The following is a 24982-nucleotide window of genomic DNA, read 5'->3' as shown; positions in this document are numbered from 1 at the left end:
TTCTATATGTGTAATGATGAAAATGATGCAAAAACTGCTGTTCTAGTACTGTACTTTCATATGAAAGATAATGCATGGATTTATTTTTTCTTAGACAAGCATGTGATGTTTTCACAGGAAATGAAACTTAACTGAGCAATGCTCTGTTTGGGACTTTCACTTTTGTTATTCTGATCATCTCTCTCTCTCTTACTTTCTAGCTTGTGAAAATGGAGTCTTTGACTGCAGCAAACACACAGTTCTCCCTCAACCTGTTCAAGGAGATCAGTGGAGTAAACGCATCAGGAAATGTGTTCTTCTCTCCTGTCAGCTTCTCCTTGGCTCTGGCCATGGTGTCGCTCGGTGCAAGAGGAAACACAGCGGCTCAGATGATTAAGGTGGTGGTGGTCTCACACAATATACTTTTAACCCTCATGTGGTGTTCATGTCAATTTTGACTGGAGAAGATTTTCTTTTTCCTGAAAATACTAGTTAATGTTATCGCATTGAACTGAAACTTAGTGACTTTGTTCACAGAGACTATAACAACTTGTCCAATTATTTTATTTTATTTTTAACTTTTTTTGTTGTTGTTTTTTTCACCTTGTTACACTTATGGTGTTCCCGGTCAAAAATGACAGGCCTACACAAAATAGCTTATAAATCCCTCGTTATGCTATATTATCCCCAAAAATTGGATTCAATCTTTTTATCAACTTGTTTTCTTTCAATTAGGACTGGTTTTGTATTCAATTTTCAAACAGTTTAATTGTAGGAGTCATTTAATTATCCGAGCTTATGCACCTCAGTTTTTGAGTGAAAAAAGCATTATTTGTTAATAATTTTGGCAATATTGAGAAAAATGCCTACTATCAAATAAATGAGGCCTATGAATAATCAGATGCAAATATAAATATAAAACCAGTCCTAATTGAAAGAGAACAAGTGGACAAAAAGATTGAATCCAAGATTGGGTGAAAATATGGTATAATGCGTGATTTATAAGCTATTTTTTATAGGCCGGTCATTTTTGACCGGGAACACCACAAGTGTGACTATGTGCCATATTTTTTACAAAACAAAAGTTTCAAAACAAAATTCCTGGTGAAATATTAGAGTAGACTAGTGTGATCAACAGTAGCCATTTTTTTTTTTTTTTTTTTTTTTCATATTTCCAAATTTACTCATAAATTATTTGTTTTTTTACTCAAAAAATGAGATGCCTACTCTCAGATAAATGAGGCCCATGATTAATCAGATGCAAACAGAAATATAAAACCAGTCCTAATTGAAAGAGAACAAGTTGACAAAAAGATTGAATCCAAGATTGGGTGAAAATATGGTATAATGAGTGATTTATAAGCTTTTTTTTATGGGCCTGTCATTTTTGACCGGGAACACCACAGGTGTTATAGGGTTTTGAACACCACATGAGGGTTAAAAGAGGGTGACGAGAGAGTAGACTGAGACAGAGGGACCAGCGAGTGACGCAAGCCTTTGCATACATTCCAGATTTTAAATTGGTCATGAACTGTTTTGTTTTATTGTTTTATAATGTTTGCTGGGGTGCACTTATGATGTTAATAGGATTTTAACATAAAAAAAAATTCATCATTTATATATAAAAGGCATTTTTTCTTCTTCTTCCTCTTGTTAATGGTCGTTCACTCAATAGGAGTATTATCGCCACTTACTGGGTATCTGTAATCTGTATTTTTTGTTTGTTTAATGCCCCACCCACCCTCTGCTGGCGCTGTATGTTCAGCTCCTCCAGCTTTCACTCTTTCCCCTCAACTTCCAGGATGGGCAGAAGCATCACGATTCCCATACATTTATATCCTATGCTCTAATCCTGTATTCTTTTAAAAAGGTTAAAACAGCTCTATGTGACTGAGAATCTCTCAAACTGTGAGATTTACTGGTTGCTGATCATCATATATGTTACATTTAAAAAATACATGCTCTACTGTTTCTAAAACATCACATTCATCACACATATACCATTTTCATGCTTCCCCATTATTTGTTGCAAGTGTTGAGTTGAATCCTGTGCTTTTTCCTATCCTGATTTTAGCCTCTGATTTGAACGCTCTGTTTGAAGGGGCGTGTCTGCTGTGAGACTTCAGTGTAAACGCCCACAGCTGAGTATTACATGTGGGACTCTATCGTAAACGTTTAGCACATTTTTACTATTACAGCTCTCAAGGTTAATTAATCATGTTGTTTGTTGATATTATATTTAGATAGCCTATATAGTGTTGGAAACTCAGAAGTGAAGACCAGGAGACTTGGTTGTTTCTTCAGCAGGATTCTTTATTGAGGACACGAGCTGTCGGTAGCTGCAGTCATCAAGTCTAACTAAGGGAACTTTACATGGTATCTCATAGGCATTCAGTGGGCTGTCCTTAAAGGTGCTGACATTCTTTGAAAGTGTTGACCTTACACACAGCCTTAGAGATGACCAATAAATCTAATCATCTAAAGACAATTGAGGCAATTACCCCCGACTGAAGATAATGGTACCCCCCAAATTGTATAAACATCACATGGTCACAAAAACTAAGACTATGTAAACATTCATTTCACACATAGTTCGACTCTCAGTAGGAAGATAACAAAACCCCTTCAATAGAAACTATTTTGAATCTAATCAGTAAATTGATGCCATCATGTTCACCTTGAATGCCCAATACAGTGTAGTTCACCTTAGTTTTTCATGTGATGTTATGTAAGGAAGCAGGATCAGCAGATCTTAAACATATTATTAAATGTGTAATCCTACAATAGCCAGAGATGGCAAAAGTGCACACATCCTTCACTAAAGCAGAAGTACAGATACTCATGTTTAAAAAGACTCAAGGTCTCAAACCTTTCACTCAAAGTAAAGTAAAAAAGTATGGCTAGTAATGGCTACTACTACCTGTTTTAGTGTTGCGCTGGTAACTGGACCTCACATCCTATTGATGCTTTAATACAAAATAACTTACATTTCAAATTTTGTTAGCAAATGAATGTATCCAGGCTGAACAACCACCATGTAATACACAAACAGAGAAAAGACTAAGCTGATGAAAAAGAAACTATGTGCCGTCCCCTAGGCCACATCATAGATTGTAGGATGATTTTGCCTCTTGTCTTTACAAGCTTTAAAAATGAAAAAAATTAGGCGAGTTATACTGTAAATTCTATTTAAGTACAAACAGAAAGAAAATTATAATGCAAGCATAATTTACACTTCACCTGGTGACATGGACTATTCACTGGCCTAAACAATTTGTCCTAAAGAATGAATATTAATGTGTGTGCCATCAGCACCAGCAACATGTGGCAACATCCCTTATACAAACACTGAGAAATACAATTTTAGGGAATAATCCTTAGCCGCTCCTAAATCTGAACCCCTGCGAATCGCTTCAAAATCTGGGCATTATCTGTCATAGACAACCTTTAAGTGCTTTCTTAAATTCAACAGCGAATTCTTGAAAGCCAGCATTTTGTGCTTTTTGGGTTCACACAATTTGTAGCGCATTCGCCAGGAATCCTTTTTATCAATGACCATTTCAAACATCTCCCTCATATATGGCCGTGCGTGATCAGGAATGTCTCTATTCTCAGTCATGTCGACATCTTTAACTCCCTCTGTCTCATCCATAACGTTAGCTATTCTTCTTGTTGTCTTCTGCTTTGCTCCGTGGGAGCTTATAGCCTACGTCTGTGGTGCGTGATAGTCAAGAGATTTATACACCAATGGGGGAGTCATGTTTTCTGTTCAAAAAGGCACGTAATGACAAGAAATAGTATTGATCATGTCAGCAAATACAGATTAGAATTAAAGTAATGAGCCAGGATTGAAAATATAAGTTGAAAGCACAGTGAAAGTAAAAAGTTGTCAGAAAAATAAATAGTGAAGTAAACTGATACCAGAAAAATCTACTTAAGTAAAGTAACATAGTATTTGTACTTCATTACTTCCCATCTCTGTATATAGCATTTACATTTTATATATGTAAAAATGCTTTCACTAACGGGAAATTGTTTCCTGAACGAGATCTAATCTGTGGCTGGGTCTGAAATCACAAACTGTCTGAGTATGTATACATTTGAATTTGAATTTACTTCGTGGGCATTAAAAAGCGTGTTGTATGAAGTATGAATGTGTATTATGAACGTAATCCGGACGGTCTACATCCACCATGTTGATACTGTCACGTGACCAACCAGCATCAGTTGCGTCGCTTCACTGCCATTCATAAATCCTCTCCCGTGGCCTCATGGGATAGTAAAGTGTCCATCGAATGCGCACTTCAGAACCTTGGAAGTAGTAGTAGGTCATCCGGGGACTTTTCGCCAACTGTGTTTCAAATACAGTGCATACTAATCCAGACTCAAAACACTTCTGTTTAGCTGTGCATTTACTGAATGAGCACTGTGCCACTGTTCGTCCGACTGTTTGTACTGTATTTTATTACATTTTTTTTTATTAAAAACTGTTTTAATTATTCTTATTTTTTTATTTTTTCTTCTATGTAAAGCACTTTGAAATACCATTGTGTATGAGATGTGCTATATAAATAAACTTGCCTTGCTTTACTCTTTTGGCGTAGGGAAGTATTCGATTCTGGACGCACCACATGTAAACTGAGTTCCAGGCATGGCATAAACAGTAAAGTGCCAGCAATTAATCACTCTTTCCACTCATTTAATTATCAAAGGCCTGAGGGCCAAAATCTACAAAGAATGTGTTTGACATCATCAGTTCTTCATTGTCTTTTCTAGTACATTCTAAACTATTCTAATGAGCATTTGAGAAGTGCATTCACAATATATGTTAAAGTTATCTTTATTAACTCTACCATATCAATGTTGTGTAGGTCCTGGGCTTTAACAATGAACCACCAATGATGCAGCAAACCCAGAATCCTCAGACTCCTGCTGAACTCAAGGTTTCGTATGAATATTTACATCAAACACTAACCCAGTTAACAGGGAACGTTCTCAGAACTTTAGCTAACATTCTGTCAAGGTTCTGTTGCATGAACAGCTGTATTTACTGTAGAGATGCATGTATCCTTTGGGTTCGTCTGATTCAACTGATTAAATCTGATATTGTTGATGCAAACAGAAATGTCCAGAGGAAAAACCTGAGGACCAAATTCATTCCAGCTTCAAAAAGTTCATGAGTGATCTGAACAAACCAGGAGTCCCGTATGTGTTGAGTCTCGCCAACCGCCTCTACGGAGACCAATCCTACCAGTTTGTTGAGGTAAGACTTGGTTTATTCACTGGAGGTTCTGGAAATGTTCTCAACTCTATTATCACTTCCACCTCAATCGGTTTGCTGTATTACAGAAATTCCTCGATGACGCAAAAAGCTACTATGAAGCCGGACTGGAGAAGGTGGACTTCAAGAACCAATCAGAGGCTGCTCGTCTCAACATCAACCAATGGGTGGAGAAAAAAACACAAGGTGAAATCCAACATAAACTTATTCTTAATTTGAAACTTATTCTACACTCTTACAAATAAAAGTTATTTCATGTTTTTGCAGCACTTTAGGTTCAGCAAAAATGTCTTTTCAAGGGCCATGTTTGGCTTCATGGGTTCTTGAGTTGAGCTTTATAGTAACAATATCAAACCAACCAGTTCAAATCACTGCTCAAAGTGAACAATGTCCATTTGTATTTTAGAGAAGATCAAGGACTTGCTGCCACAGGGAGCCATCGATGAGTGGACGAAACTGGTTTTGGTGAACGCCATCTACTTCAAAGGAAACTGGGAGAAGAAATTCCCAAAGAAAGCCACCAGAGATGGGCAGTTTAAGCTGAGCAAGGTGAGATTTCATGCTCTTTTGTATATTATTCTACTAATATTTGTAACAGTCATGATGAAATATGAAAGGTTATAATGTGTTTCCATTGATGTTTGGCAGAATCAAACTAAACCAGTGAAGATGATGTATCAAGAGAAGTACTTTCCTCTGGCCTTCATCCCAGAGATCAACAGTCAGGTTCTGGAGCTGCCGTATGACGGGAAGAATCTCAGTATGTTGATCATCCTTCCTAACGAGATGGAAGACGACACCACTGGCCTTCAGAAGGTGATTTGAATGCTTAATTAGCCAGCCGTGACCAGCCAGATGTTTACTTGTGAAGCAGTTTTCATTTTGACTATTTCAACTATTCATCTGACATGTCCCTCTTATTATCCAGATTGAAAAGGCACTGACCTACGAGAAGCTCATGGAATGGACCAAACCAGAAGTCATGGGTCAAGAAGAGGTTGAAGTGTCTCTGCCCAGATTCAAGATGGAGGAAAAATACGACATGAAGAGTCTTCTGATCAGCATGGGAATGGAGGATGTTTTTGACCCGCAGAAGGTGAATCTTTCAGGCATGTCCTCCAACAACGACCTGGTGATGTCAAAGGTGATCCATAAAGCCTTTGTTGAAGTCAACGAGGAAGGAACCGAAGCGGCTGCAGCCACTGGCGTCGTAATGATGGACTGTTTGATGATCCCCCAGGTCTTCAACGCAGACCATCCTTTCCTTTTCTTCATCCGACACAATCCAACCAAGAGCATTTTGTTTTACGGACGCTTCTGCTCTCCATGAGTGAGTCCTGCTGCATGAGACGCTTCCAGCTAGTTTAGGTGATGATCTGGTTAAAATGAGTAGAGGAGACTCGGGACAACTACTACAAATCAAAACAGTTTAAGAAAAAATTGATATGTGCCAACAGATCTTTTGCAATTTACAGGAGAAAGACTTATTTAATTAATAATATAAAATTTTACAAAAATGATTTCCTTCAAACAAATATTAATCCTACTAGGGTAAGTAGGACCTGCATTACAATTATTTGAAATACATTAATTCCTAATCATTTTAGATCAGGCTTATTATCATTAACTAAAATCATAAAAGTTACTTGAAAAAAAATATATATTTGGTTTAAGTTGAAGTACTGGAAATGTCAATGTACACAACAAAATTACGAAAACTTTAAAATGAAAACAAAATAGCCTATAATAAAAAGGAAATCTAATTGAAAATATTACCAAAAACTATAATAGTATATCAATGATAAATGTTACAAACTGCTCGGATACGCAAAGGCTGAGAATCCAAAGGCAGTAGTTTATTAAAGGGTAATCCAAAGTATCATTTATGAGGCTACATATTATGTGTATGCATTCACTGCAACAGTATATTCAACATCAATGAAATAAATATTTACAATTCTTCAATAAAACCTGATTTTGAGTCCTTTTTTACTGTAAACCGCTGTGACAAATTAACTGTGGTCAAACTCTGGTGCTAATGAAGCTCAAAGAAAACTGGTTTCTGAAAAGAGTGTTGAGGGGAAAAAACCATAAAAAAAAAAAAATACCATTTTAATTAGTAAAATAAGTTTATTTTTATGAATGTAACATCAGGGTGTATATGTTGTTTTATATATATATATATATATATATATATATATATATATATAAAATGTATTGACTAAAATAATATATTTTTACCATTAAGAGAATTCTGTTTCATAATACTGTAAAAAAGTTGCTGATAAACTTAGGAATTTTAATGAAGTTCGGGAATACTTTAGATTGTTGTTGCAATTGAACTGCATTTCATGTAAAATAAAACATAATTTTAGTTTAAGTTGAGTTATTTTGTTATGAGCTTTTGTTGATTTTATTCAGGTGGGTTTTTCCATTCAATTTAGCCTTCATTTTTATTTCATTTTTAGTACTTGATTAGCTTATCAAAATAAATGTATTAATAAACATTTCTTATTTTTAAGTTTTTCCATCTAATATTTATATTTTATTTCATCTTTATTTTAACTACCCAAAGTAATTTTTTGTTTTAGTTGAGGATAACAACACGTCAAGAGTTTTGCCCTCAGACACACACACACACACACACACACACACACACACACACTGGAGTAAAAAAAATAAAGGTGTGACAACTAGCCCCAGTGTCCTCTACACCGTGGTTCCAGAAGGTAATTTAAAATATCTTACTTAAGTCACTGCATAGATTCAAAAAAACAAAAACAAAAAAACACTAATGTCTGAGAACCACAAATGCGTCTTTATTTTTTGTTTTTTTTAGTTGAATAAGCGTCACTCAGGATCCCACATCTCCACAATCTACCCATTTGTTCCAGCGTGTGTCCACTTTATGTAAGTGTGTCGCGATGATGCACAGCAACTGACATTATTGGCATGTGCCAGTCGATAGTGGCACATGCCAATAATGTCAGTGACACATGCCACTATCCACTGGCACATGCCAATAATGTCAGTTGCTGTGTATCATCGCGACACACTGACATTGACATGAGTCATGACACCCAGGGGCACCAGTCATAGTGGTATGCGAAAAAACACATATAAGAAATTATTACTGACAGCACTTTTATTTTCAGAGACAGTTTTTTCTTTCACACAAAAACACAACAGTGAGTGTCTTTCAATGCTTTTTAAACACTTGTTTCCTTGTTCTTTGTCATATCACAAATGATGTGTATGAACACCGGTAAGCATTAGCCTCGATAGTAGTCGTGTCTCCTTCATTGCGTATTTTTATTGTAGCGGGTGATATCAAGGCAGTAAAGTTATGAATCAAGGGGGTGTGGTTAGCCAAGTATAAATATCAGGGGTAGGAACGAAAATAGTAGGTGCGTTTGTTTCTGGCCAGCGGAAATATATCAGCACTCGTTGGTGTTCGTATGCGAGAGGTTCGCATGTAAATTTGTTTGGATCTTGGAGGCAGGTATGAGTTGATTTAAAGTATTAAATTGTCTTAACATGGGGTGATTGTTTTAATATGAATAATAAAGGTATTTTAATGTTTGTATTTTCAGCTCTACGGAGCCCATTTGTTGATCTTGTTGTATTTGATTTTTTTGGTTTGTTTGTTTGTTTGTTTTGGGTATATTGTCTAGTCCGCCCGGGCGCTTGAGCTGGTAATTGGGCCCAAAAGAAATGGGAAAGGCCCTTGGGGCGGACTAGTTTTCTTTTCTTTTCTTTTCTTTTTTGTTTGTTTGTATATTGTTTGTTTGGACCCCCTAGTAGGATACATTCAGATCAGGGCAGAAGTTTTGAAAGTACTCTGATACAGCAGCTCTGTAAGGTTTATAATGTTCAAAAAAGCCGCACAACACCATATCATCCACAGGGCAACGGTCAGTGTGAACGATCACTGCATGATCTGTTGCGTACTTTACCCCCTAACCAGAAGAGGCGTTGGCCATGGTACCTCTCCCAGTCAGTTTATGCTTATAATACTACAGTTCATCAGTCAACTGGTAGGTCTTCATATTATCTGATGTTTGGTCGAGAGCCTCGGCTACCTATTGATTTTGTATTGGGTGCTGAGGCGGAAGAGGTAGGAGAATGTTCTGTGGAAGAATGGGTGAAAGAGCACCAGGAGCTATTGGAAGGGGCCTATGATCATGTGAGGTGGCGGCTGGAGTCTAGGAGGCAGCTAAGAGATCAAAGTTATGAGCCCAAAGTAACAGATATGGGTATTGGAGAAGGTGCTCTTGTTTATACACGTAATCATTCAGTGAGGGGTCGTAACAAGATTCAGGACATGTGGGACTCTACTTTGTATAGGGTAGTGCGACAGCCTAAAGAATGGGGGGCTCCTTACTCGATTATTCCAGTAGATCAAGATGGCCCAATGCGACAGGTATATAGAACTGAGCTTAGAAGTGTGCCAATGGCCACAGTTGGAGTTGATGAGATTCCTAGGGCTGGTACGCAGAAACAAGGGAAACTTGCAACAGACGACGATGGGGTAGAATTTTATCCTTTGGGAATGGTGCAATTTGAGTCTCCTGAAGATGTTGGCCCTCCCTCTGAACATTTGGGCCCTCCCTTTAAACATTTAGGGTCGTCAGTAGTGGAGGATCAAGGTCACGTGACTGAAATGGAAAGGGGCCCTCAGTTAATAGAGGGAGGTCCTCGGAGATCCTCTAGAAGGACAGCAGGTCAACATTCTAATCCCTATCATTTGCCAAGATCGGTAGTGGAAGAAGATTGAATTGTAGTCTGTTTTTTTACATCGTCGGGTCGTCGATGCATTTTGAGGGGGTGGAATGTAGCGGGTGATATCAAGGCAGTAAAGTTATGAATCAAGGGGGTGTGGTTAGCCAAGTATAAATATCAGGGGTAGGAATGAAAATAGTAGGTGCGTTTGTTTCTGGCCAGCGGAAAATAAATCAACACTCATGGTGTTCGTATGCGAGAGGTTCGCATGTGAATTTGTTTGGATCTTGGAGACAGGTATGAATTGATTTTATTTTAATGTTTGTATTTTCAGCTCTATGGAGCCCATTTGTTGCTCTTGTTGTATTTGATTTTTTTTGGTTTGTTTGTTTTGGGTATATTGTCTAGTCCGCCCGGGCGCTTGAGCTGGTAATTAGGCCCAAAAGAAATGGGAAAGGCCCGACAAAGCTACAGCAAAGAGAAGCAAATGAATCGCTGCAATTCACAGAAATAGCGACTCCAGGCAGAGAAACGTGGATTTGCAGTTGTCATTTTGTGTCAATATGTTGACTTTTGGGGTAAAATCATACCCTATACATTGTATTGTTATATATTGTATTGACAAATCATCAATTAAATATTTTCCATCTTATATTTTGCATAATTTTATGTTTTTAAATAAACACTGCAAACTATAAAAGTTTTAGGGCTGGACGATATATGTAATATTGATATAAGTGATCACCCGGATTTAGACCTTCCTATATTGTCTTTATATAAAGCGTTCACAGTCAAATTTGCTTTTTGTATTTTCCTGCCGTCGAAATCTCCAGTAGCAGTTTTAACATTAACATGACGCACAGAATCCAATGTCACTATGCGTATTGGCACATTCGATCTTCATTGCATGTGCCAGTGGTAGTGGCATGTGTTTGCATGCGCGTTTCCATTACAGATTTGCGCAAAACTTTTGCATTTTTTTTTCTCTTTTTTTTTTTTTTTCTAAATGTCGACAGAAAACTATTGACTTTTGACCAACCGTCTTGATTTGCATTGCGAGAAGCTGGCTGCATCCTTGTCATTTATGACTTATAACAAAAACAAAACAATGTCTAAAAGATGCTATGTGACTAGTTGTACAGCAAACAAACTAAAACACCCAGAAATAAGTTTTTATAAGCTGTCGACCCCAAAAAACAAGCGTTTAAGGACATAAAAGTGCACACAGGCTGGAACGAATTGTGGGGTCCTGAGTGACGCTTATTCAACTTCAAATAAAAGCGTTTATACTTTTCATTTAAACAAAAACAAAAAATAAAGACGCATTTGTGGTTCTCAGACATTAGTGGTTTTTTTTTTTTTTTTTTTTTTTTAAATGACCTTCTGGAACCACGTGTAGGGGACACTGGGGCTAGCTGTCACTTTTTCTTTTTACTCCACACTGTAAACCCTAACACTCAAAATACTTAATTAGTTTGAGTAGGACAAACTTAAATTAAACTAATTAGTTCAGTCAAATTAACTTTTATGAGTATTTAGCACTTTCTTTTTCTTTTAAGTTCACAGAACTGATATATTTTAAGTAAACTGAACTGTTTCATTGTTTTGAGTTTTATGAAATGATTAATTTTAATTTAAACAAACTTAAGTTTAACTGAAACGGCTGGGATGTCTATTTCCCAGCATGCTTTGCCGATGGCACTTGAATGGGAGAGTAAATGCTAAAATTAAGCGTAATATAATGTTTTTTGTTTTTTTTGTACAAGATTAATGTTAAGTTTATCATTATATTCTTAATGAATATCTTTATATTGTTGCACTCATGCAGCAAGTGCTGTATAACATATTATTGTTAGCATGATAACATAGTATGTTAGCAAACTAGCTTGATAAACTATAAGTTAATACTAATGGAAGTGTTCACATTGAGATTACATGAAGGTTTTAAGTTAAATTATAGTGTACTCTGATTTTAATTGTTCTTAGCTTGCAATTAAAATTAATATTTATTAACACAATGTTTCGGTCACACGACCTTCATCAGTTCCTTATCTGCTGCAACGACCTACCTAATTAGTCTTGTTATCCTACGCACCTATCACCTGCAGGTGTGCGATGGGATTTGTTCACTAATTGTTCTTAACTTGAAATGTTTAAGTACAAACTTAAAATCTGCCAGTTCTGCTTACTTAATCTTTGAATTTCAAAACTTTAAAAATTGAGGCAATCGATTGCCTTAATTTTTTTTAGTTCTGCTAACTTATTCGGGTTTACAGTGCAGTGATCATTTCTGTTTAAAAATCTTTGTGTGTGTGTGTGTGTGTGTGTGTGTGTAGGCTACAAACTCTAAACTCTTAGTGTTGTTATTCTCAACTAAAACTAAAAATTAAATTACTTTGGGTAGTTAAAATAAAGATGAAATAAAATATATAGACTATAATTAGATGGAAAAACTTAAAAATAAGAAATGTTTATTAATACATTTATTTAGATAAGCTAATCAATTACTAAAAATGAAATAAAAAAGGCTAAACTGAATGGAAAAACCCACCCGAATAAAATCGACAAAACCTCATAAAAAAATAACTAAACTTAAACTAAAATTAAGCTTATAAAATGGAATATATTAATAATGATAATATTAATTATAAAACAACACTAGTCTTGAATGTGATTGAACATTATTACCCATATTGTCACATTATATGGACTATAGGCTTTTGTTACAAGGTCGTCTGATTCTAGATCAGTCTGAGTGGAACAAGTCTTAGATCAGATTCCTTTTAGTTTTGAGTTGATCTTTGAGTTTGGCTAATATTTAATTTCCATATTTAATCTTTTTGTAACCACAGATCAGTTTGTGCAACTTTTTAGTGGCTTTTCATCAAAACATGACAATTAAGCTCAAAACTATACATGAAATGCAGTTCACAACAACAAGCCCCAATCTAAAGTATTCCCTAACTTCATTCGTTTTTCAGCAACTTTTATACATTAATATTATGAAACAGAATTCTCAAATTTAATGGTAAAAATATAAAAGATATAATTTTAGCCAATACATTTTTTGATTAATATATATATATATATATATATATATATATAATAAAATAACAACATATACACCCTGATGTTACATTCATAAAAATAAACTTATTTTACCAATTAAAATGGTAGATCAATTTCCTCTCTTTCCATGTTTCCCCTCAACACTCTTTTCAGAAACCAGTTTTCTTTGAGTTTCATTGGCACCAGAGTTTGACCAGTTAATTTGTCACAGCGGTTTACAGTTAAAAATGACTCAAAATCAGGTTTTATTGAAGAATTGTAAATATTTATTTCATTTATGCTGAATATACTGTTACAGTGAATGCATACACCTAATATGTAGCCTCATAAATGATTCTGTAAACTGATAGATTTGATTACATGTACAGTAGCATGAAGAGACCTGTCCAAACCCACAGCCTGAATGAGACTCAGGACAACTGCAATGCATTTAATTTCTTCAATCATAAACACATGTTTCCTAGAACTCTCTTGGACTCATTATCCCTGATGCTGTCAACTGTGTAACCTTGTTAACTCCATCTATATAAGCCTGATTTATTCCGTCATTCATTGCTAAGTCTTGTATGTGTCACCTCTGCATTTCTGAGCGCTTCTTTGATTATTCCATGGTTTTAAGCCTGTTGCCTGTTCTTCCGGAATTTTCCTGGTATCTATTTGGATTGTTTTGGAGGTTTTGGGGTAGTCCTACTATGATATTAGACTACATAATAAAAGATAATGAATTTCAAACCTGAACCAAACATAATATTTATTCAAAGATCAACAGTTTGTCATTAGTCTTTAGTCTGCCACAAAAAAAAAAACAGCATTAAAATCATGAACTCAAATGTCACTGTAAAATAAAAAAATAAAAAAAGACTGTTGTAACAGTGCGTAAATCAGACATTTCAGTCTATAGCCTAACGCTAATAAGCCTTATGCCAAAATTAATATTACGACTAAACTGTCGGTCATAAGAAAACTAAATAATTGTGTAGATGGTTTGCTTTGTGTAACCCGACATCAGACATTTGGCCGGAGCATTTTTTTTTGCACACAATGCCGTGACCAGTCAATCACTCCTTCATGGGCCTGTTTACACCTGGCCACTTCATGCGTTTTCTCAGATCGGATAGCTATCTGATTTATCAAAACGATCCATTTACACCTGATCACATAAATGTGTTTTTGCGAAACGGATTTAAATCCAATCTTCAATTCCCGCGCTATATGCAGATTTAATGGAGTGCACGTCACGAAAGCAACAGATATGAGCTGCATTTTATTGATCATCAGCTAAAATTTCAAAATCAAAGACCAGAATAAGAGAGAGCGGCAACAGCCCTGATAAGATAAAGTCTTTCTCCTGTAAACTGCAAAAGATCTGTTGGCACATATACAATTTTCTTAAACTGTTTTGATTTGTAGTAGTTGTCTCGAGTCTCCTCTACTCATTTTAACCAGATCACCACCTAAACTAGCTGGAAGCGTCTCATGCAGCAGGACTCACTCATGGAGAGCAGAAGCGTCCGTAAAACAAAATGCTCTTGGTTGGATTGTGTCGGATGAAGAAAAGGAAAGGATGGTCTGCATTGAAGACCTGCGGGAAGGTATAACAACATGCCATTACGGCGACGCCGGTGGCTGCAGCCACTTCGGTTCCTTCCTCGTTGACTTCAACAAAGGCTTTATGGATCACCTTCGACACCACCAGGTCGTTGTTGGAGGACATGCCTGAAAGATTCACCCTCTGCGGGTCAAAAACATCCTCCATTCCCATGCTGATCAGAAGACTCTTCATGTCGTAGGTTTCCTCCATCTTGAATCTGGGCAGAGACACTTTAACCTCTTGTTTACGCATGACTTCTGGTTTGGTCCATTCCATGAGCTTCTCGTAGGTCAGTGCCTTTTCAAGCTGGATAATGAGAGAGACATGTCAGATGAATAGTTAAAATAGTCCAAATAAAAAAAACTGCTCCACAAGTAAACATCTGACTGGTCACGGCTGGCTGATTAAAAGGACAAGTTCGGTATTTTACACTTAAAGCCCTGTTTTCAGATCGTTTCTGATGAAATAGAACGGTTAAGATTGAAATTTGGACACATGCTGCTGGCCTGAGAATTTTCGGTTTCTGTGGTAGCACCCCTTTTCTTCCGTTGAGAGCTTGAATAATAGACACTCCAGCCCAGTTGGTAGCGGAGTAATAACGTACCTCACAGCACATCCAATACAAGTCAATGGAGCTGGACAAAAACTACAATAAAACCTGTTGGAAAGCATCTTTTGCAGCGATTTTTGTGTGAGCATATCAGTGAACACCCCTGACCACATCTTTGTAAACGAAAGTTTAATGCGTTTTAGGAAGTATTGTTCCAGTGCACCTATGCAGCCATTGTGGAGGTTGGGGGATGCTACCACAGAAACCAAAAATTCTCAGGCCAGCAGCATGTGTCCAAATTTCAATCTTAACCGTTCTATTTCATCAGAAACGATCTGAGAACAGGGCTTTAAATGTAAAATACCGAACTTGTTCTTTAAGCATTTAAATCACCTTCTGAAGGCCAGTGGTGTCGTCTTCCATCTCGTTAGGAAGGATGATCAACATACTGAGATTATTCCCGACATACGGCAGCTCCAGAACCTGACTGTTGATCTCTGGGATGAAGGCCAGAGGAAAGTCCTCCTTTTGATGCATCATCTTCACTGGTTTAGTTTGATTCTGCCAAGCATCAATGGAAACACATTATAACCCCTCAGATTTCATCATGACTGTTACAAATATTAGTAAAATAATATAAAAAAAGAGCATGAAATCTCACCTTGCTCAGCTTAAACTGCCCATCTCTGGTGGCTTCCTTTGGGAATTTCTTCTCCCAGTTTCCCTTGAAGTAGATGGCGTTCACCAAAACCAGTTTCGTCATCCCATCGATGGCTCCCTGTGGCATCAAGTCCTTGATCTTCTCTAAAATACAAATGGACATTGTTCACTTTGAGCAGTGATTTGAACTGGTTGGTTTGATATTTTTATCATTTATCTCAACTCAAGAACCCATGAAGCCAAACATGGCCCTTGAAAAGACATTTTCGCTGAAATTAAAGTGCTTCAAAAAACATAAAACAACTTTTGTAAGAGTGTAAAATAAGTTTCAAATTGAGAATAAGTTTATGCTGGATTTCACCTTGTGTTTTTGTCTCCACCCATTGGTTGATGTTGACACGAGCAGCCTCTGATTGGTTCTTGAAGTCCACCTTCTCCAGTCCGGCATCATAGTAGCTTTTTGCGTCATCGAGGTATTTCTGTAATACAGCAAACCGATTGAGGTGGAAGTGATATTAGAGTTGAGAACATTTCCAGAACATCCAGTGAATAAACCGAGTCTTACCTCAACAAACTGGTAGGATTTCTCTCCGTAGAGGCGGTTGGCGAGACTCAACTCATACGGGACTCCTGGTTTGTTCAGATCACTCATGAACTTGCTGAAGCTGGAATGAATTTGATCCTCAGGTTTTTCCTCTGGACATTTCTGTTTGCATCAACAATATCAGATTTAATCAGTAGAATCAGACGAACCCAAAGGATACATGCATCTCTACAGTAAATACAGCTGTTCATGCAACAGAACCTTGACAGAATGTTTGCCAAAGTTCTGAGAACGTTCCCTGTTAACTGGGTTAGTGTTTGATGTAAATATTCATACGAAACCTTGAGTTCAGCAGGAGTCTGAGGATTCTGGGTTTGCTCCATCATTGGTGGTTCATTGTTAAAGCCCAGGACCTACACAGCATTGATATGGTAGAGTTAATAAAGATAACTTAAACATATTGTGAATGCACTTCTCAAATGCTCATTAGAATATTTTCAAATGTACTAGAAAAGACAATGAAGAACTGATGATGTCAAACACATTCTTTGTTGATTTTGGCCCTCAGGCCTTTGATAATTAAATGAGTGGAAAGAGTGATTAATTGCTGGCACTTTACTGTTTATGCCATGCCTGGAACTCAGTTTACATGTGGTGCGTCCAGAATCGAATACTTCCCTACGCCAAAAGAGTAAAGCAAGGCAAGTTTATTTATATAGCATATTTCATACACAATGGTAATTCAAAGTGCTTTACATAGAAGAAAATAAAATAAATCAAAAGAAATAAGAATAATTGGTTCCACTTTATTTTGATAGTCCACTTTAGACATTCTACTAACTATAAGTAACTTTGCAACTACAGTACATGTCAACTAACTCTCTTTAGAGTATTAGTATACAGTAGTAGACTGTCAGTAGACTGTCAGGTTATGGTTAGGTGTTAGGGTTCGGGTTAGTAGAATAAATTGACTTAAAAATAAAATAAAATACAGTACAAATAGTCGGATGAACAGTGGCACAGTGCTCATTCAGTAAATGCACAGCTAAACAGAAGTGTTTTGAGTCTGGATTAGTATGCACTGTATTTGAAACACAGTAAGTGAAAAGTCCCCGGATGATCTACTACTACTTCCAAGGTTCTGAAGTGCGCATTCGATGGACACTTTACTATCCCATGAGGCCACGGGAGAGGATTTATGAATGGCCAAAAGATGCTGGTTGGTCACATGACAGTATCAACATGGTGGATGTAGTACGTCCGGTTTACATTCATAATACACATTCATACTTCATATAACACACTTTTTAATGCCCACAAAGTAAATTCAAATTCAAATGTAGTACATACTCAGACAGTTTGTGATTTCAGACGCAGCTACAGATTAGATCTCGTTCAGGAAACAATTTCCCGTTAGTGAAAGCATTTTTACATATATAAAATGTAAATGCTATATACAGAAATGGGAAGTAATGAAGTACAAATTAGGCATGTGCCGGTATTCGGTAATGCGATAAATCGCGGTAATGAATATGCACGATATTGTTATCGTGGGCACTTCAAAATACCGTGAAAAATAATAGATCAGAATTTATATTTATAGAACGCGTATTAGCTTATTTTCCATCAACCGCTTAAACACTGCGTATATGCTGCGCGAAACACGTGCGCACTCTGATGTAAACAATCCCCACATGTATAGCACTGTGTGCATGCGACGCAGTGCGCACTCTAGTCTAATGTAAACAATCCTCACATGGAGAAGAAGCATGGCGGAAGGAGGCACGCTGCCGACGATCTTTTTTTATTTTTTTATTGAACAAAAAGCACAGGGGATACATGCATCAAGCACAACAAATAAATTAAGATACATAAATATAACAATAAATTCAAAGTAATTCAAGGCAGTGGCCATAGTTCACAAAACATTCATAGAAACTACAAATAGAAAAAAAATAATAATAATAATAAAAATAATAATACACATACACATATAAATAAATTAGGGATACATAAATAAATAATCTTCAGAAAATCAGGAGGCAGTTTATAATGAAACCATAATTTTTTTGAGCAACAAAGAAGTTTTAGCAGCTTTCTTATTAGCTGATAAACAAAGAGAGTCATAAAATATTTTTAAATCGACACAAAAAAGTTTAAAATTGGGCTTAGAATCAGTAACTTTACATTTATGAAGATGAAATTTGCCACATAAAGTAAGCAGTTTTAATCTGTCATCCATCTCCCTTGACCCGGAGTCCCAAATCAAAAACAGCACATTCACAACCTCAAAAGTAAAGAGTTTGTAATAAGCAGAGAAAATAAGCCATGCAGGCTACTTTTTTCCAGAACTCCTTTGCAAAATCACATTCAAAAAACAAATGTGGTATTGTTTCAAGATTAGAATTACAGAATGTGCATTGTGAAGAGATGTCTAATTTAAACTTAGAAAGAAAAGAGTTACAGGGATAGTAATTATGTAGAATTTTAAAGTAAAGCTCTTTCCACTTATTTGGTAACAGAAACTTATGAACGCCAGTCCATATATTAATGGTAGAAAGAGAAGGATAATTTAATTTCCATTTGAAAAAAGCTTTGGGATGATAGCTGATCTTCCCAATGAGAAATCTTCTAATCCAAAAATTGTTACATTTGACATTGGAAAGCTCCAAACCTCCAATAGACAACTGGGGCATTTCACAAACGGATACTCTGTAGCTACAGTATGACCTTACCATATGCAAAAGTTTAGGTGAAATAGAATTAATAACCCAGTTATAAACTTTAGGTGAGGAATCCACTCCAAAAAGGTTAATAAATTCATTGTAGGAATAAAAGCTGCCATCCTTCTTCAACAAATCCAAAACAAAAACTACACCTTTGTCAACCCAGTCCTTAATAAACACAGATTTTTTTCCACGCAGCACATTCTGATTGTTCCATATAATACTCCTATGAGGGGAAAAATTGTGGCAAAAGGCAAGCTTACAGGCCTCCAAGGCTTGCTTATGAAAATTAGCAAGCTTGAACGGAAGTTTGTTGCATTTGAAACCGCAAGACAATAAAAAATGTAACCCTCCACATTTTTCAAAGATAACTTTAGGTATGTGAAACCATAACAAATAAGAATCAGCATTCAGGCAGCGTTTAATCCAGCCAATCTTGAAAACCTGATTGAGAGTACTGAAGTCCAAAGCATTCACACCTCCCTCCAAAGTATTTCTTTATCAGAGTCTTCCTTTTAACATACTCAGTTTTATTTTTCCACAAGAATTTAAATAGTATAAAGTCGATAGATGAGCAAGTTTTCGGGTCGACATATAAGGACAAAGCTGGGTAAACAATCCTAGAAATGCCTTCAGCTTTAGCTATCAAAACACGACCATAGATAGTTAAATTTCTTTGTAGCCAGCAATTGAAGATATTCTTCAATTTTTTTGTCCGCTGTGAAAAATTATCTAAAATTCTATCTTTGGGTGATTTACTTATTAAAATACCTAAATATCTAACAGAACTTTTGACCTCAATACCTTCTATATGACCTTTATCAAGACTGTGAATAGGTAAAATTTCACTTTTATTTCGATTAACAGTGAGACCAGAAGCATCAGAAAATGTTTTTAAAGCTTCCAAAATAACAGGAACCTGTTTCTCATCTTTTAAAAACAAACAAGTGTCATCTGCCAGTTGACTAATTAGATAAGTGTGTTCAGCTACTACAATACCCTGAACATCTACACAGTGAGTAATAAAAATATTAAGAAACTCTGTGACTAATAAAAACAAAAATGGTGAAAAAGGACACCCTTGTCTGATGCCCCTGCTAATCGTAAACCGGGGAGAAACACCATTCACCAAAGATACATTGCTGTTAATATTTTTGTAAAAAGTCTGAACTATTCTAATAAAGGAAGAGCCAAAACCAAATTTGCGCAAAGATTCAAACATAAACTCATGCTCGACCGTGTCAAAGGCCTTGTAAAAGTCTAAAAATAAAATGATTGCACCATCGTTGATCAATTCATTATAATCTAACATATCTAAAACAAGCCGAATGTTATTTGCTATATGCCTACCTTTCATAAAGCCAGATTGGGAAACTGAGACAATTTCTTCTAAGCATGGTTTCAATCTATTTGCGTAAAGAGAAGCTAACAATTTATAATCCGAATTAAGTAAAGTAATTGGGCGCCAATTATCTAAATATGAAGAATCTTTGTTTGGCTTAGGGATTAAAGTGATCAATCCCTGCTTCATGGACTCAGTTAATTCACCTTTCTTTATACAGTCTTTAAAAACTTCCAAAACAAGTTTTTTTATGTCTTGCCAAAAGGTCCTATAAAATTCAAAAGGCAGTCCATCTGGACCAGGGCTTTTATTGAAAGGGGCTTTCAGGATAATCCTATCCAACTCTTCCATAGTCAAGTCCATCTCACAAGACGACCGATTTCCATCACTTATAATAGGTGTGAATGCTTGAATACCAGAATCAGATAAAATAAGATCGATAAAAGCATGATCTGTGAGAGGAGCAGGACAGATACTGCTGGACTTAATAAAAGAAGATATAAAGTCTGATGTAAGCCAGTAATCTATACGCGATTTTCGCTGCCGACGATCTATCCCCCTTCTAAAAGCAGAGCTGTCAATACGCATTCAGCGTGAGACTCACGCAATTTACACTTTTCAAACGCTCTCGCGCCACATGCAGTTTCTCACGCAGAGAAAAATCGCGGAGCAAAGAGGACACGGAGACCGACAGACTAGACAGAGCAGGGGCCTCATTTATAAAACTGTGCGTAGGAACCTTACTAAAAATGTACGTACGCATAAAAGCCAAAAATGGCGTACGCAAAAAAATATTCAGACTTATAAAACCGTGCGTACGCCAGTACCTGCGCAGAATTCACTTTATAAATCCCAGTCAGCGGAAGATTGTGCGCACATGCGTCTCCACCCGAAATAACCATATATGGAGCTTACAACACCTAGTTTTACTATGCAGATCCTCATCTACATATCATTTGCATATGATTATTCATCCACGTGATAACTTAAACGTTATCACGTGGATGAATAATCATATGCAAATGATATAAACGGTACAAGAAACATTACATTAATACAAATCAAGTAGTTGTCTATCCTTGCCTTGTTTTTGAATAGCCTATAAATCAAATAGTGTAAAATACATTTCAGAGAAAGTTTTTCTCAATCTTTTCCACTGGCCGAATTGTATTTTTAATTGATTTATATTTTTAATGGAAACAGATAGGCCTTGGGCATTATTTGCACGAAACTATTTTCTCAGACAATCTGGTATTATCATGATAAGCAATTATCTCTGTGGTTAAAACATTAAAGCACGCCACAGGAAAAGTGTTCAAAAACAATCGCATCCACAACAAATATTTCTATTGATTGAATTGAATATAAAAAAATGTTGTAACTTTTCAGTATGATTTCATGTTTAAGTGTTTAACTCCATAATTTGAATGGCATATTTAATCTAAATGTTTATATCAGAAGTAAAACATAGTTTAAATCATTATTTTATTTATTTAAACTGCGTCAGTTTCACTAAACGGCCCAACGCGATCGCTGGCGCGGACATAAGAAGGAATGGATATTTGCTTCAAGTGACAGGCTTGGTGAGTGAAATTATATTTGTATTATCTGTCTGTATTATGTTTAATTTTAATTCTAAATTCTAAAAGTGACCAAAAAGACATTTAACTCCAACTCACCATCGGTGTCGCCAAACTGCTCCGTCTCCAAAATGTGCGTACGCATGGGTCAGAGTTTGCGTGTAGGTGCGCATATTTTCACGTCAAGTTTTTCTTTATAAATCCCACCTTTTGCGCAGGAACTGGCGTACGCATGTTTTCAGCCCCGTTTTGTGCGTACGCAAGCTTTATAAATGAGGCCCCTGGTTATTATGGTATGAAAACAATTCTCAGCTCTCATGTTCTGTCCATTTTATTACGGAATTCAGACAATAAATACTGTTTTGATGCTTGTAAATGTGACTTGACAGATCACTGTAGCGCCTCAGTTCAAGTAAACCGATCATCTGTTACTTTTTATTTAAAGATACAGTAGGCTACAACTTACCGAAAGGTATATATGCCTCATACATAATATCGATCATTCAGTGTTTTTCAACCACGGAAAGAGGTCAATAAAACTGCAGGTGAACAATTATGTCACAGAAGGTTACATTTACCTCAGGAAAGCCATTTAATGACCAACACGTTAGTTGACTAGAAAAAAATAGCTATAGAGAGGAGTATTTTGCTAAATATGTGCACTATATTACATTTGTATTATATTTTTACTTGTGTCATAATTGTTATTATAATGAAAAACAAATTATATTTAATTTAATTAGTTAATTTTTAACCTTTAATAATACCAGCTGACAGGGCTCTCTGTATGTTTACAGCATTATGTGAGATATATTTTTTCTTGAGAAAAATTAACGTCTATCTACTGTAGCCTACCTAATATTTATCCAAAAAGTCAATACTGAATCAAGATTGAAATCAAATCCCAAGAATTGAAAGCGTGAAAATTGTGTAAAATTCTATTTAGTTACCAAATGTTTTGACAATCACTATTGTAATGTGTAACCCAGGTCACTAAAGAGATTCTGTTGATGTAAGGAGAGAGAAAAAAAAAAGACTAACACTTGTGAATATAAAAAAAATAGAAAGTTTAAGATTCTAAGAGAAAATAAGAAAATGCATATACTAAAATCATAAAACTCATTTAGAAAATTTATCCAATTTAGCAAGACAAAGATTGGTTCAATTCAACGAGTGGGAGTTAGCCCCGCCTTAATAGGTGGACTCAGGGCAAGGGTGATGCAACACTTTTTGCGAGACACTGAAGCGGCTAGTTCAAGTTAGAGAAATTGCTGGTGCGATCCTAAAGAAAGAACCAAGAGAGAGAATTAGAACGAACAAACCAAGAGTGAAATCAGAGAAACACTAGAGAGACTTTTAGATTAAAGTGCGGCTTGAGTTTCATCGGTCAAACGTTACGAGTGAACGTGTTATTGACTGCTACGAAGAGAGTACACATCCAAAGTTGGGAGTTTTGCCCTTCATAGCCGAGAATTGAGTTCTCTTGGTGAGTGTTGTAATTAAATAATTCTTTTTGTGTGGAAAATGCTTGATAAATGGTATTAAATTACTAAATTCTGATGTTATATGCAGTTGTATGTAAAAGAGTTGACCCTTTTTGTTTATAATGGGAAGAGTATTGCATGTATGTGTTGAATAATTAATGTTTCAGAGTTAAAGTCACCTTGAGTGATTAATAGAGGTTATTTTAACGAATTTCGTCGTGTATTTGAGCTATGAGTTAATGCGCGGTCATGACGCACATGTAATACGGGCAGATGAGGCCTAAGTGCGTCATCGGAAAAATAGCTCTTTGCACATACAAACTATATGTGCTAAAGTAAGACGGAATTGCAGTGAAAGGAAAAAAATGTTGAATGTTGTTTATATGCAGACTAACTGCTCTAATGATGTATATTTTTTTGAAAGGAATGTCTAATTGTATTTTTGGCCTTGTCTTTGCAAGGTTGGGTCTTTCCTTTCTTTCCTTTTCCCCTTTTTTGTTGTTTTTTTCCCCTTCTTTTCTACTTTTTGTCTTTTCTGAGTCGGATGCTGCACATTTCCTGGACACCGGACGATTTTGAAGGAGAATTGTATGTGAATTGTCCCTGCTTGCTTCACATCGGGAAAAAAAACCGTTGCGAGCGGGAACTGGCGAGCCATTTGCCCATATAAGGAAGGACCGAGTTTGTGAATCAAGGAACGAACGGAGTGGTATGATTGTGCACACATCTGAATTGAACTGTGTTGATCCGAGATACATTGCGGAAGAAGGATCTCGTGAGAGCGGCATTCGAACTGAGAATTAGTGTGTATATAAATTATATACATATAAAAAGAGGAATCTGAATTCATTGTATTGAATTTGAGACTGCTAATTAAGCAGTAAATTTTGACCTGTATTTTATTTTCTCTACTGTTATTTTTTTTTCCCAAATTCCATTGTATTTCATTTCAATTCATTTTGATTTTATATTTTATTTTTATTTATTTTTCTTGGAGAACGAGAGTAAAAAGGGTATTCTTATAGGGTTATCATTTGGAAGGATTGCATTTGAATTTAAAACGTTTACTTAACCTTAAATAAGCCAATTAGAAACAAATTGAATAAATAGGTAAACAAATAAATTATATACATATATTAATAAAATAAGGGTCAATTAAATTTATTAGCTTGAAACTAAATAGGTAATAAAAAAGAGAGAAACAATAATAATTATAAACTAAATAGGTAATAAAAAAAGAGAAACAATAATAATTATAAACTAAATAGGAAATATAAATTAGGGTTATATTAAGGTTACATTTATTTGTTCCACGGCAAATCTTTGCTGTTCTCCTGGTCATTATATATATATATATTTTTTTTTTCTTTCCCTCCTGTGTGATGTGATGTTTTAAATTTCACTGCTTTATCATTTAATTCCTTAATACATCATTCCAAATTTTCTAATGCAAC

At 35.9% G+C, this 24982-nt stretch overlaps 2 protein-coding genes and 1 long non-coding RNA gene across 4 annotated transcripts in view; 1 reads left to right on the top strand and 2 right to left on the bottom strand.

Moving 5' to 3' along the window:
• Positions 1 to 209: 209 nt before the first annotated feature.
• Positions 210 to 7230, top strand: LOC311275956 (leukocyte elastase inhibitor-like; the record flags this gene model as incomplete). 2 transcript variants are annotated; one of them, XM_084385328.1, is made up of 7 exons in its annotated part: positions 210 to 377; positions 4851 to 4922; positions 5102 to 5242; positions 5329 to 5446; positions 5667 to 5809; positions 5909 to 6076; positions 6189 to 7230. In XM_084385328.1, 7 exons carry the CDS (start codon positions 210 to 212, stop codon positions 6588 to 6590), a joined length of 1212 nt encoding a protein of 403 aa, XP_084241454.1. In that variant the 3' UTR covers positions 6591 to 7230. The 2 variants fall into 2 exon arrangements, with proteins under 2 accessions (XP_084241454.1, XP_084241455.1); XM_084385329.1 differs by lacking the exon at positions 210 to 377 and adding an exon at positions 440 to 4642.
• Positions 7231 to 14373: 7143 nt separating this feature from the next.
• LOC311275948 (leukocyte elastase inhibitor-like) overlaps positions 14374 to 24982 on the bottom strand; it is a 174873-nt gene continuing 164264 nt past the window's right edge. The window contains exons 5-8 of the mRNA XM_084385311.1: positions 16214 to 16331; positions 15854 to 15996; positions 15586 to 15753; positions 14374 to 14948 (exon numbers count right to left, since the gene is read on the bottom strand). Coding sequence (XP_084241437.1) covers positions 14544 to 14948; positions 15586 to 15753; positions 15854 to 15996; positions 16214 to 16331 — 834 coding nt within the window. The 3' untranslated portion in view covers positions 14374 to 14543. The remainder of the gene's footprint in view (positions 14949 to 15585; positions 15754 to 15853; positions 15997 to 16213; positions 16332 to 24982) is intronic.
• On the bottom strand, positions 16424 to 17108 carry LOC311275966. Its single transcript, XR_014625014.1, has 3 exons — positions 17016 to 17108; positions 16738 to 16809; positions 16424 to 16558 (listed from the first exon to the last, which is right to left on the bottom strand). It is a non-coding gene; the product is annotated as an uncharacterized lncRNA (long non-coding RNA).

This window comes from Rutilus rutilus (assembly GCF_951802725.1).
Source record: "Rutilus rutilus genome assembly, chromosome: 17".
NCBI classification, from domain to species: Eukaryota; Metazoa; Chordata; class Actinopteri; order Cypriniformes; family Leuciscidae; genus Rutilus; species Rutilus rutilus.
Note: the sequence above shows the minus strand (reverse complement) of the source record. Positions and strands in the feature narration are given on the sequence as shown.